We start from the raw sequence: 13,303 nt of genomic DNA, 5'->3' as shown, positions 1-13,303 counted from the left end.
GTGGTTTTCAACGTATTAACCCCCCTGCGGGGCTTGTAAAACAGATTTCTGGGCCCCACCTGGCTGAGCTCGGGCCTGAGATTCTGCATTGCTAACAATTGCCAGGTGACGCTGCTGCTGCTGGTCCAGGGGCCACATTTTGAGAACCAGTGACCTCCAGACTCTAGGAAAATGGCAGAGGATCCTAGAATCCCGTGGTGGGAAGGGGCCTCCAAAGGCCCCCAGCTGCACCGACCCAGCACGAAAGGCCAAGGAAATAGTGCAGGACATCTCTCCCGTGGCTGACCCCTCCAAGGCTGAGCTGGGCACCCGTACCTGCCAGTGTCCGCGGGCAGGGGCACACAGCCTTCTTCATCAGAGCCATCTTCACAGTCCTTCACGCCATCGCACGGGCCTCCCCTTGGGGCACACTCACCACTGGCACAGCGGTGCCCAGCTCCTGGGCACAGGGGCGCCACCAGCGGGGACACTGGTGGGAGGGGAGGGCTGAGGGCTCCTGTCCGTCCCTCTTCCCACTCCCGCCGATCCCACTGCCAGCCCCGCCCATACCTGGTTCACAGCCCAGCAGCTCCACCCACGGGGAGGTGCTGTGGTTGGTGTCACTGTGGGGGACACGGGGCCACACCCGGACATGCTGAGTCTGCACCATCTGGCCAAACATCCACACTGTGGGGGCCACTTCATCCAGGTTCTTAAGGAAAAGCTGCAGGAACAGGGGTGACTCTTCACCAGACCCGAGCCTGCCTTTTCTCTGGACTGCCACCCGACCCTGCTGAGTGCCCCCGCCCAATCCGAGTCCCCCAGCAGTCAAGGCATGAAAAGCATTAATCTCCTGGCATTAATCACCAGGGTCCCTCAAGGCTGTGGGTTCTGGTCCTGGTGCCCTGAGGGCAGGGGCCAGGTTGTGCCTGCTGGTGAGTCCCCAGGGCCTGAATAGTGCCCCCCTAAGAATCAAGAGGGAAGGGGCACCTGAATGGCTCAGCTGGTTGAGCGGCAGACTCTTGATTTTGACTCAGGGTCACGATCCCAGGGTCATGGGATCGAGCCCTTCATCAGGCTCCTCGCTAAGTGTGGAACCTGCTTAAGATTCTCTCTCTCTCTCTCTCTCTCTCTCTTTCTCTCGCTCTCTCTCTCTCCCTCTGCCCCTCCCTTCCTACCCCTCTGCACACACGCATGTGCTCTCTCTGTCTCAAATAAGAAATAAATTAAAAATTGGGGGGGAAAACCTTAAAAAAAAAGAATTAAGGGTGAACACGTGGTGTGGACTGATCCCTCCTGCTTCATGAGGCTTGTCTCCCTGGGGAGGATGTCAACCTCCAGGGCAGGGCTGGGTCCCAGCTGCTCTTGACATGCCCTCTGAAATTCTCAGTGAACTTGATGTCCCCTGACTCCCCTCCCTCCACAGAGCTTTGCACACCTGCCCCATGCCAGAGCCACTTGAATAGCTCCTGACGCCCTGCTAATGACAGGTGTTCAACGAGCCTCCAATATAAGAATGTTCTTCGGGGACACTGGAAGGCCCTTGGGGACAAAGACGGTGGGATTCGCAAAAAGGCATGTGGGTCACTGGCCCAGGAGGCTCGAGTGGCAGTACCTTGGCTGGGGGCAGGATGCCAGGCAGGATGTCACTATAGTTGTGCCAGTGTAGACCATCAGTGCTGAACTGCAGCAAGGCCAAGGACCCAGTCTCCTGCACTATGATGCCTAGAGCGTGGGCCAAGGGGGGGGGGGGAAGAGGGGGGCGGGGGTCAGAGCTGAGAGAGTGAACCCCAGCCCTCGTCTCCCATTACTACCCCATCCCAAGCCCCGCCCCATCACCACCCCGTCCCCCCCAGCCCTGCCCCCCATCACCGCCCCATCCCCCCAGCCCCGCCCCCATCACCGCCCCATCCCCCCAGCCCCGCCCCCATCACCGCCCCATCCCCCAGCCCCGCCCCCAACCCCGCCAGTCCCTCCTGCCCCGCCCCCACCGCACTGACCAGTGAGGTTCCTGGGCAGCAGCAGGTCCAGCTGCAGGTAGGGGGGCAGAGTGTGCCGCTGAGTGCGAGTGTTCTCGATGGTGCTCCTGCCCCTATAGCCAGGCCCCCTGGTGGGAGCCCCCAAGAGGGCAGCCTGGGTGGGGAGCTCCAGCTGCAGGTTTTCCCTGGGGAGTCCAGCCAGGCCCAGCGGAGAATAGCAGGGGTCTGGGTGCAGAAGAGAGAGGGGCTGGAGTGCAAGGGAAGAGGGTGGCAGGTGCCTGCCCGGGACATAGTCAGGAAGTCACAAGGGGGGCTGAGGGATGCAAAGGGCCCCATGGTTGATCTCGACCTGGGCTGGAAGGGTGGTCCAGAGAGGGCAGAGTCAAACAGGCAACCTAAGCCAGGATGACTTTCAGATCCTTAGGATAACCATCCTCCCCATGGAAGGCAGGGGTAAATTGCAGTGTTCCTGCCTCTTCTCTTAGGCTGGGCAAACCCTGGCGGTAATTCCTCTCTGACCTACCTCCAGGTGGAGGCAGAACGTAGGTGACCAGACGGGGTCCGATCTGGGGACTGAGGGCTGGAGAAGGGGCAGGAGTGGCCATGGCGAGGATCGTCTGGTTCGCACCTGTGTGGGGAGACTCAAGGTTCAAGAGGGAGAGACCTGCAGATAGGCTCACACTAGCCCCAAGTCCCACTCCCAGGCCCCTCCCCACCTCTTGCAGCACTTTCTCCCTCAGGACTTTCCAGGAGCCCCCAGAACAACCTCCCGGCTGGGAAAGGCCTGTTCTCCTTCCCTTGGCATGAACTGGGGGTTTTCACTTCCACTGAATATTTAGAAATAGAAGACCTTTCTGAGCACTAGAAAAGGGTATCTCTGGATGGAAGCACCCCTGTGGGCTAGAGTCTAGCTCCTGCTTGCCAACTTGCACAGTGAACAATCTGTACAACTGTGAGTGCTGGCCCTCCTCTAACCTCAGCAGCCTGTAGGTGCACTTTTAGGAGCAGGAATCTAGACCCATAAACGCATTCACTTTCAAGCCTTTGTGTTTTTCTGTTTCGTTTTTAACTCAGTTTCCAAGCAAAAATACTCTTGAAAAAGTTGAACTTTGTCTTGGTTCCTCTTAGGAGAAAGGCCAGGAACCAGATCTGACCCAGCTGAACCAGAGAAAAGAAAGCACCCTCGACGGGGAGGCAGAATTCTAGCCCAAAAGAGACAGAAGAGACCTGATCTCAGGAGGACAGAGACAAGCCCTTCCACCCAGAGGGCCCCTTCCTTCCCCAGTATCCAGGACTCAGGCTCCCTCCAGCCGGGGCTGGGGTAGCCACGGATCCCGCCCCCCCCCCCAGCCCCGCTCAGTGCTGCCACCTGGGGCTCCCTCTGAGTCCTCACCATCCTCCTCCCTGCCATTCCCCAGACCCACTCACCACCAGGGAGGGCACAGTGGCAACACAAGTCTCCCATTCCCTCCACCAGGACCCAGTCCTGCGGACACAAGAGTCAAGCTGGACGCGCTGAGCCGGCCACCTGCCAACTTCCGACCCAGCCTATCTGGCCGCTGGAAACCCTGGCCTCTACACACTGCCCCTCCCACTGCCCCGCCCCCAGGCCCCTATGCCCCCTCACCTGGGGGCAGCCGCCCAGTGGGCAGTAGGGGGAGCAGCGCACGGTGCTGTTGTGCAGACACTGGCAGACTCTGCAGGGGCCCTCTCGCCAGCGCTCCCCTACGCCGCGGACCCGGCCCCGCTGCTCACAGCCCTCACACGGCTCCGTCTGGCACCTGGAAGAAGGGCCGCCACTTGGCCACTTGTCGGGTGAGTGGGCTCGCCTAGGCAACCAGCCCATCCTGGTGTGCCCGGAGTGAGCGGTCTCCCAGGACTTGGGACTTTCAGTGATAAAACTGGGAAAAGTCCTGGACTAGCTGCGCTGCTTGGTCTCCCTATCTCCTGACTCCCAGCCCTGCACCCCAGAAACTGCAACTGGCCCAAGAAAGGGGTGTGGCAGCAATCTGTGCCAAGACCCTAGCCAGTGGAGCCCATTTCAGAGGGGGCGTGGTGGGTAGATCTGGCTCACCCCCTCAGTACCTCCCTTCAGCGACCTTCAGAGGCACAGGGTGCAAACCAGAGGACCCATACTTGCCCCGAGACTTGTGGGCTCCCTATACCCCTCTTTTGGACCTTGAGAACCTAAAACCGATGCAGAAGAAGACCAGATATTCCCCCAAAGAGGCGCTGGGAATCCTGGTGTTTAGACTAATAGGGCTCAGAGTAGGAGAGGTTCCTCCTTTGGAGTCCATGGTACCTGTGGAAGTATCTCAAGAAAGGGCACACCAGCAGCTTCCTACCTGGGCACTGGAGGTGAGGGGTAAAGGTCTCTGCGGGTTCCTGGGGTGGGTGCAAGTACCTGCGGGCCTTGCGGTGGATGCCCCGGCACTGGCGACCTTGGCCCGAGAGGCGGGGGTTGTTGGGGCTCCGGAAGGACCACTGGATGCTCTGGCTCCCGCAGGGGCCCAGGCACTCAGCCCAGGGGGACCAGGATGACCAGCCACAGTTCACTGCGGGAGAACCAAGACTCAGGGGTCAGAGGAGGGCTGGGTGCCCAGCTGGGTAGTCTGGGAGGGGACAAGGACCCCTCGGGAAGGGTCAAGGGTGGGGCCTCACCAGCACAATCTGGATCGGGCCGACAGCGTTGGGGCCGCCCATCCTGGCAGATGCACAGCTGGCAGCTGGCTTTGATGCGCTGCCCAGGCCAGTAGCGGGTGCCATCCACCAGGCAGGGGCACTGCCGGGGCCACACACACTGCCCCTCACTGCCCAGCACCTGTCCGGCAGGGCACCAGCAGCCTAGAGAAGGCCCAGGGTGAGGCTTCCCTGCAGAGCGTTCAGCTCCACAGACACACTGGCCACAACCTGGGCCCAGAGCCGCCCCCCGCCCCCCGCCCTTACCTGGGCTGCTGCAGGGCTGGTCAGCCGAGCACACAGCCCCACCAGAGACTTCATCGCAAGTCAGAGGACAGGGAGCACAGGGCCAGAACACCAGCTGCCCGGAGCAGGTGGCATTGAGGCAGCCATCCCGAGGGCAGGGCCCTGAGAGAAAATCAGAACCACGGTTCGGAACGGTGGGCCGGTCCCCCGCAGAAACAAGCCACCTCCCAGCCGTGCCCTCCTTCTTCGCACTCACTGGTCTGGTGGGTGGCGTGAGAGCCCCCAGGCAGCGTGGTGCAGGTCCGGCCCCCATTCTGGGGTGGGTGACACTGCCGCTGCCGGGTCATGGTGCCTGTGCATGGCTCGGAGCACGGGGACCAGGGAGACCAAGAGGTCCATTCACCATCCACTGTGAGGAGAAGGGGCAGGACAAGTGGGAGGAGGGCAGCATGAGGCCAGTCTGAGAGCCCCGTGATCTTCCTCTCCCTTGCTCTCTCTGGGCCGCCGCCCGCCCCCTGGCCCTCCTGGGTACCCCAGGCCCCTCACCGGGACAGGCGGTCGTGAAGCAGGCCTGAGTCTGGTGCTCAGGGCCTGGGCAGTGCTGCAGCACCGGGAGACTAGGTGGGGAGCAGCGGCGGCTCCGGGCCTGCACCCCAGGCCCACACGTCCTGCTGCATGGACCCCACGGGTCCCAGGGGCTCCAGGCCCCACAGCCCTGCTCTTCTGGGGAAGGCCCTGCCGTCCCTGCCAATTCACAGTCAGGCTGCCCGTCACACACCTGGGGAGGGAACAGGATCAAAGTTCCTTTCAAGTCAGGTGGCACAATGGCTCTGCCTGTGCCACCCCCTTCCTCCCTCCCTCCTTCCCTCTCTCACCAGCTGGAAACTGATGCACAGGCCATCAGGGCAGGAGTATTCTGGGCAGGGAACCCTTGTCCCGTTGGGGCCTCCTGGGGCTGTCATCCCCTCTGAGGGGAAGAAAAGAGAAAACAGTAAGACGAGGAGAACTCCCCCCACCCCCAGCCCCCACCAGCCTTGGCCTTCATCAGGGGAACCGTGTCCATACCGCAGCCCAGCTCATCCTCGCCCTGGGAACAGTCAGAGATCCCATCACAGAGCTGCTCAGGGCTCAGGCACAGCTGGGGAGCCAAACCACAGGAGAAGAGGCCATCGCAGGGGGGCAGCTGGGTGGAGCCTGTGGGCACCCAGAGAGTGTCCTGTTGGGCTCCTGCCCCTCCCACCCTCTCTCTGCAGAGGGGTTGGCAGGGGGAGCCAAGGGCACCGGAAGGGGAGGGCAAGGAGAAGGCTGAGCCTACACGGAACCTGAACCTGGCTCAAAGACACCTTGGGAGGCGTCCGGAAGGGGCAGAGGGACTAGGGGAGGCACTGGAGCCGGTGGACAGCTGCCCCCTCCTCCCAGGGTGAGGTGGCCAGGACAGGAAGGGCTGACATGCAGGGGCACAAAGGGAACTCCCAGGTCTGGTGGGGTGGAGCTGGAGGGGTAGCCCTCCAAGCAGGCCCACTCCCCACGCGGCTGAGCCACTGTCCATCCTCTTATCCCTTCTGGCCCAAATGCGGGCAAAGACAAAAGCCTCTTTCTTCTTTCCCCTGGGGGGGGGGAGGGGAGGGGAGGGCAAAGTCTTCAAAGAGAATTTGTGGGAAAAGATCAAAGGACACTCTGAGGTCGCAGCCCCCAAGTCGCTCCCTAGCCTGCAGCCCACCGCAGGCGGGGGGGGGGGGAGAAGACACGGCCCGAGGCGGCCCAGGCTCTCACCGCAGGCCTCTGGGCTCTCGTCCGAGCCGTCGGGGCAGTGCGGCACGCCGTCGCACAGCTGCGCAGGGGACACGCAGTGCGGGCCGCGGGCGCAAGGCACGTGGGGCGGCGCGCAGGGCCAGCCGCAGCCGCGCTCGTCGCTGCCGTCGGCGCAGTCCTCCTCGCGGTCGCAGCGCCAGCCCCGCGGGGCGCACTCGCCGCTGCCGCACGGAAACTCGAGGGGGCCGCAGGGGGGCGCTGCGGCGGGCACCCGCGCTAGACCCGGCCCGCCCGGCCCCCTCCACCGCCGCCGCCCGCCTCCCGGTGCCCGCCCTTCCCGCCCCCTTCCTGAGCCCGGACTGCCCCCACCTCCCCACGTCCCGTCGCTCCCGCCGTTTGCTCCCCGACTGGTTTCCCAAAACCTCTCCTCTCGTCCAGGCATGCCACTGACCACCCCAACCACCTCACCTCAGCGGTTGGGGGCGTGGGGGCATGTCCGCAAGTAAGATCTGGACTCTTCCAGTCTCTCTTAAACCCCCTTCCCTTTGTGCATTCTGGTGTCTTCAGGAGGCTGCGTCTGTGCCAGCCCCAATGCCCCAATGCCTCCTCTGAGGCGCCCTCCCCACTCTTCTGTCCCAGGCCTCGGGACTGCAGTTTTCTTACCCCTTTTCCTCCAGGACACTCACCAGGGCTGGCACTGGCCAGGGGAGTTGGTGCAGTCTCCCCAGAGCCAGCGGAGGGGCCCGGCAAAGTGCCAGCGGGGGGAGTGGGCAGCGAAAGGAAGGGGCAGTGCCCGGGTCCCTCATCGGCTCCATCTGGGCAGTCCCAGGTTCCGTCACACAGCAGGATGGCCCCCACGCAGGTGCCATCGACACAGGACACCTCCCCAGGAGTGCAATTCAGCTGCCCTGCAGCCAGAGAAAGGAGGCGCTGGTCCCAAACGCTGCCCTGTAATCCCACTGTTTGGGGTGCCCCTGTGCACACGTTACAGGTGCCGGCTTCCCAGCAGGAGCCTAAATTGGTGGAGGAGGGGAGGCAGGAAGGTTGGGGCTCACAAGACAAGCCTTGTGGGAGGGGGGTGCCTTGTGGACTGGAGTCCAGAGCGGAGACCACCCACCCAGACAGGCCTCCTCATCGGCAGCATCGGGACAATCAGGATGTCCGTCACAGAGCAGGGCAGGGGGCAGGCAGCGCCCATCAGCACAGGCCAGCGAGTCGTGGGGGCACGGGCAGCCCTGCTCATCCGTCCCATCTCCACAGTCGTCACTCCCGTCACAGAGCAGGGCCAGGGGCAGGCAGCGGCCGGAGCTGCAAGACATCTGCCCCTCCCCACAGCCTGGGGTGGCACAGCCTGGCATGGGGCAAGCAGGCAGGGGCCAGATGACAAAGGGTCCTAGAGAAGCCCCTGACCCTGGAAAGACCAGAACAGCCCTGCCCACCAGCCATCGCTGCCGTCGATGTGAGCAGCAGCTCAGGAAGCCGTTCAGTTTCGCATAGGAGACACCCGCACAGTAGGAGAGACCCATCACTCAGTCACTGCCCCCCACAGACGAGGACACTCACCCTCCTCGTCCGAGCCATCGCCACAGTCATCCTGGTTGTCACAAAGCCACCCGTGGGGCACACAGTGCCCACTCTCCTGGCACGGGGCCTCTCCCTCCACACAGCCGGGCACCGGCTCCTCACAGCGGGTCCTGCCACTCCCGCAAAGCCACTGACTTTCCTGGCATGTGCTGAGCACACAGCGTCCCGGGATCAGCCACAGCGCTGGGCTTTGGCAACTCAGGGGCATGGGGCTCCCCTGAGCCACCCACCCTCCGCACTCACCAGTTCCCACAGTCCTTCTGCAGCACAGTCCCCGGGGGGAAAAAGCTGCCCCCTGACTCACAGGGGCAGGAAGCTGGTTCTAGGCAGACTCCTCCTGGGATCACAGAGGGTAAGACTGGAGCAAAAAGGGCACAGCGGCCCCTAGTGCCAGCCTTGTCACCCGGGCCTTGTGGCTCTCTTCCCCCTCCCAGGGTCCCCCCCCCCCCCCCCCGCCTCTTCTGACCCTACACACCATGGAGCAGAGTCCCCTCGGGGCAGAAGCAGCCCTCCACGCAAGCGACAGCCTGGCAGTGCCACCCAGGTTCAGGACCATGGTCATGGCAGGTGGGGGGGCATATGGGGCCACAGGCCTCATACACCTGGCCCCCTTCACACTGCAGAGCTGGGTGGAGAAGAGAGAGGCTTGGGTCACTGAGGTGCGACGGCACCAGGATGCAACAAGCAGGCGAGCCCGCCCAAGCGGATACTCATGGAGGGCACGGGGTGCACGGTGTAGACTCTTGCTGAGCCCCTCCCAAGGCCGTTGGCAACATGACAGTTCTACAGGAAAGCAACCTTGCCCGTCTGGTTCATCTACGACAGCGTGAACACCACACATATCTGCCCTTGAATGAATGCACGGCTTTCTGGCAGGCCAGGAGGAGCACCCATGAAGGAGCGGAATGGGCGGTGGGATTGGGCATCGGGGACCCAGGGCAGGGCACACTCACGGCAGAGCTCCTGGCTGCGCCAGCGCACAAAGAGCCCATGCCGGGCACACTCATCTGCATACGTGGCAATGGCCGAGCAGAGACACTCACAGTCACCCCCCGAATCACAGCTGTGGAAGGGATTGTTCAGCCCCTGGTCCCCCTCCCCACCCCCAACCTACCCATTCCCACCCTGTCCCCAGGCTCGCCCCTCTCACCCGCAGGCATCATGCACACACCGCTCGTAGTGCTGCTGTGGGGGCACCTCTGCATGGCACCGGGCAAAGAGCGACTGCAGCATCACCCCGCAGTGGGCGTGGGCCCAGCTGGCCCGGTGGGCGTTCACCTGCAGGCAGAGCAGGTCCACACAGTGGACCAGCTAGACCCCATCTGCAAGCACCCAGCCTCTGGATCCTCCCCCCTGCAGGTTTCTGTAGCTGCCCCCACTCCCTCCCCCCATTCCCACCCATGCTCACGGTGCAGGGGTGTGGCAGCTCTCCCGGCTCAGGGCAGAGAGGATTCAGGTGCCAGGAGTGGGCAGCCAGCTCAGCTGTGGGTTCCAGGACCCCCTGGCGGCTCCGCAGGTCATTACTGGCATCTCCATCAAAGTCCCCGCACAGACCAGACACACGGCCCCGGAAGTGCGGGGACAGCTGCACCAGGACCCGGGTGCCTGGGCAGAGGGGGCAGCAGGGGCCAGCATTGTGGAGAAAGAAGACAAGGGCAGCTATTCCGTGGGCCTGTCTGACCATCTGCCCAGGGACCACAACCCAATAAGGGGTGCTCGTGCCCTCTTTTGGGAGGATGATTGGCGATGGTGAGACCTAGGTCTGGAGGGCGAGGGCAGAAGCGAGACCAGGGAAATTCTCCAGCGGGCCAGATTCTGGGAGGGATCCAGGCTCCAAGACAGACTGTGACACCACCAGCCCCAGAGGCCTTAGTGACCAGAGACTCAGAGGGCAACCTCGCTGTGCTGACCAGGCAACTCCTTCCCCTGTCAGGGGTTACCCTGGTTTTCCTCGATTTCTCAGTAACAGTTATTTCTAAAATGCCTACCGCTTGGGTTTGGGTGGTGGGATGTTAGGAGATTTATTTTCATTTTTTCTTTCCCAAACTAGGTATTTTCTAAATATTTCTTAGGTGAGGCACTGTTGCTCTTACGTTGAAGAGAAACATAATTTTAAGAGCGCGATTTGGGAACTCCCGCCACTCGTATGGAAGAGAAAGGGTTTAGGGAGAGCCAGCCTCATGACACTAAGGCGGGCATGGGTCAGATGGTTAAGGTTAAGGTTGGGGCCTGACCTCCATCCCAGAACAGGCTGAAGCCCAGGCGGGTTGTGAGTAGCAGGAAGAGACCAGCACGACGCAGGCTCAGCCCAGGGCCCGTGTAGACCTTGGGGAGTGTTATGCTCGCCCCATTCACCATCACTGCTCGGCCTGTGGAGGAAGAGAGGCTTTCAGGCCCTGCCTCGGAGTAGAAGGGCTCCCAGATCCCCAGGAGGCCCTCACCAGCCTGCTGTCCAACCTTTCCTTTTGCTTCTCTAGCTATGAGACCTTGGGCAAGTCTCTGGACCTTAATTTCTTGGAGCCTTCCAGAATTATGTTTCCCACGCAAGAGGAGAGAGGAAAAGCACCAGTCCCACTTCCCTGATGGTAAGCAGTGGGGAACCCCGGGCCTTGGTCACCTGTGCAGAACTGTGATGCCACCCAGCACGCCCCTCCCTGGCCATGCCACCCTTCAATGTTACAGCCACCTCTGAGCATGTGCACAACGGTGCTCTGTAGTTGCACGGTCAGTGCCTTGGTGCAGGTGAGGCCACTGGCCCCACAGGGCAGGTTCTGGGCTGAGACTGTGAACTGGCCGCTGGCCTCTCGCACCAGCAAATATTCACAGGCTCCAGGGAAGGTGAAAGCCAGCCCGTCGAATGTCACATAGTGGGGGGCACCCGATGCCTGGCACCATCCACGGCACTGGCGGCTCGTGCAGTGCCACTGCCGACCCTGGCACACACTGTGGGGGGCGGTGGGGAAACAGAGTCATGAGGACACGAAGCCAGAGCTGTATCTAGGGGATGCACCTGGTCCAGGTTCCACGCAACTCCCGACAGACCCTTAGCTTGGGGGAATCCTGGAGAGCTCCCGTTGCCCAGGCCAGTCTGGATATCCCACCCCACCCATCGTCCCTGTCCAAGGGGCATACCAGATGTTGCAATCCTCCTGGATGGTGGCGTTGGGCGGGTACCACTGCCCACCGTGACGGCAGGGACAGAGCTCAGGAGGCACACAGCGTTCGTTCTGGGCAGAGGCCGGGGCAAAGAGGCACCTTGGAGGGCTGCCTGACCCACCGCCCACTGTTTCAGACAGCCAGGGGACTAGGGCAGTGCCATGGTTACAGCAGGCCCCACGGTGCCCCATGCAGCCCCCTCCCAGACTCACCAGCAGCACAGTGCCTGGGGGACAGACACAGCTTCCTGTGCTGTCCGGGGGGCAGGAATGGTTGGCACGCATGTTGTCACAGGTAAGGAGGCAGGCACCAGGGACATAGACAAGCTCATGGGGGCAGAAGGTCCGCTGGGGGCCACAGCGGTGAGCAGTGCAATTCCAGAGGCCCCTCTCCTGGCAGACACTGCCGAGGTCACGAGGGAGGTAAGAGGCAGGCCCAAGACAGCACTCACCTCCAGGCGCCTGGTCTGACCTGGGAGAATCTCAGGAACCCAGAAGGTCCAAGCCCCTCATGTTGACTCTGGAGACCTGAGCGTCTCACCCCCAAACCCTAGTTACGAGCACAGGAAGTGGGGCTGCCCCCAGCACCAGCCATACCTGGGATGGGCATGGTTACCCTTTCCTGCCCCAGCTCCAATGGGACCATTCTCTGGGCTCTGAGGCTCTTGAAGAACCCCATTCCCAGCCCGGGTAGGAGAGGGATTCTCTAAAGTCTCATCCTCACCCACCAACTCCTGACCACTGGCCTGGACTCCACAGGTCCAGAACTGGCCTTTACTTCTCCCTAATCCTTGGAAGAGCCTCTGAACCAGACTCATCCAGAATTCAGAGATCTGGGTTCTAGTCTGTCATCATTAACAAGCTGTGTGACTCTGCAAGCTGTTCGGCCTTAGTCGAGCCTCAGTTTCTTCATCTGCAAAATGGGAACAATCCTTCCACTTCCTACTTTATCAGGTTATTGTAAGAATTCAGTAAAACTAAATAAGATAACGTACAAGAGTGCTTTATAGGCCAGAAGGGCTATCAATGCTCTGTCGTCCCACGTGTGCATACCGTGCCCTAACCCACGGGGCTACAAGCCCAGCCCCTTTTCTCTAAGCTCTATTTCTTTACCCCCAAGTTCTTTGCTTCCCCCCCAAGACCACTGCCCTCACCAGTGGTTGCAGTCCCTCATGGTGGCACTGCCGGGAGCATAGCGTTGAGTTCCAAGCTGGCAGGAGCACAAGTTGGGGGGCACGCACTCGCCTTCGGGGTCCCATAGCAGCCCTGGGGGGCAGTTACACCCAGCCACACAGCTGCCCAGCTCCCCACAGTCTTCTGGCTCCCCACAGTTTTGACCACACGCCGGGGCACACTCCTGGTACTCCTGGCCCCCGGGACACAGGACAGCTGGGCACAGAGACAAATGCAGGTCAGGGACATAACTGCTGCTGCTCTGCCCACCCTTCTGGAATTCGCACCCCCTATGCCTCTGGAAGAAGGCAAACTCAGCAATGTGCCATGGTCAGAGGCCCTCCTGGGGACCTTCCCTTGTTTCGAAGCTTTTGGATCCTTCTGGGCTACTCCTAGAAGAGGGCTGGGAGGAGCACCCTGGGGCTAGCTGGCTGAGCAGACTCACGGCAGAGTGTCTGGGTCCTCCAGAGAGACGGGACACCCTCCCGGGCACAGCGACGAGCAAAGGCAGCAAGCACAGGACACAGGCAGTCCTTGCCAGGAGCACAGCCACACACGGCTGCCAAGCAGCGCAGGTGGAACAGTTCCCTGTCCACCAGCCCTTGGCACTCCTTGCGGGGAGAGGAGGGAAAAATTGAGCCAGCTCCTCCTCCACAGATTCCCCCATCCCCTCTGGTCCCCACTGCCACCTCCCTGTGCTCGGTAGCCCTGCCCACGGCAGGGAGCCGGGCCCTCCCAGTAGCCCAAGAGGAGAGC

At 62.0% G+C, this 13,303-nt stretch overlaps 1 protein-coding gene across 1 annotated transcript in view; it reads right to left on the bottom strand.

The window, feature by feature from the left end:
* Positions 1-13,303, bottom strand: part of LOC101092840 (SCO-spondin) — a 56,721-nt gene that overhangs the window by 33,719 nt on the left and 9,699 nt on the right. Inside the window, exons 17-45 of the mRNA XM_045052648.1 lie at positions 12,993-13,158; positions 12,529-12,763; positions 11,588-11,777; positions 11,352-11,446; positions 10,906-11,162; positions 10,454-10,588; positions 9,628-9,824; positions 9,370-9,497; positions 9,173-9,282; positions 8,695-8,844; positions 8,463-8,556; positions 8,199-8,368; positions 7,753-7,986; positions 7,322-7,543; positions 6,657-6,893; positions 5,949-6,077; positions 5,759-5,850; positions 5,430-5,661; positions 5,140-5,292; positions 4,905-5,045; positions 4,620-4,802; positions 4,363-4,513; positions 3,586-3,739; positions 3,387-3,444; positions 2,482-2,586; positions 1,980-2,183; positions 1,595-1,704; positions 550-703; positions 316-469 (exon numbers count right to left, since the gene is read on the bottom strand). Of these exons, the coding sequence (XP_044908583.1) occupies positions 316-469; positions 550-703; positions 1,595-1,704; positions 1,980-2,183; positions 2,482-2,586; positions 3,387-3,444; positions 3,586-3,739; positions 4,363-4,513; positions 4,620-4,802; positions 4,905-5,045; positions 5,140-5,292; positions 5,430-5,661; positions 5,759-5,850; positions 5,949-6,077; positions 6,657-6,893; positions 7,322-7,543; positions 7,753-7,986; positions 8,199-8,368; positions 8,463-8,556; positions 8,695-8,844; positions 9,173-9,282; positions 9,370-9,497; positions 9,628-9,824; positions 10,454-10,588; positions 10,906-11,162; positions 11,352-11,446; positions 11,588-11,777; positions 12,529-12,763; positions 12,993-13,158 (4,640 nt within the window). The remainder of the gene's footprint in view (positions 1-315; positions 470-549; positions 704-1,594; positions 1,705-1,979; positions 2,184-2,481; positions 2,587-3,386; positions 3,445-3,585; positions 3,740-4,362; positions 4,514-4,619; positions 4,803-4,904; positions 5,046-5,139; positions 5,293-5,429; positions 5,662-5,758; positions 5,851-5,948; positions 6,078-6,656; positions 6,894-7,321; positions 7,544-7,752; positions 7,987-8,198; positions 8,369-8,462; positions 8,557-8,694; positions 8,845-9,172; positions 9,283-9,369; positions 9,498-9,627; positions 9,825-10,453; positions 10,589-10,905; positions 11,163-11,351; positions 11,447-11,587; positions 11,778-12,528; positions 12,764-12,992; positions 13,159-13,303) is intronic.

Source organism: Felis catus, chromosome A2 (assembly GCF_018350175.1).
Source record: "Felis catus isolate Fca126 chromosome A2, F.catus_Fca126_mat1.0, whole genome shotgun sequence".
NCBI lineage: Eukaryota > Metazoa > Chordata > Mammalia > Carnivora > Felidae > Felis > Felis catus.
Note: the sequence above shows the minus strand (reverse complement) of the source record. Positions and strands in the feature narration are given on the sequence as shown.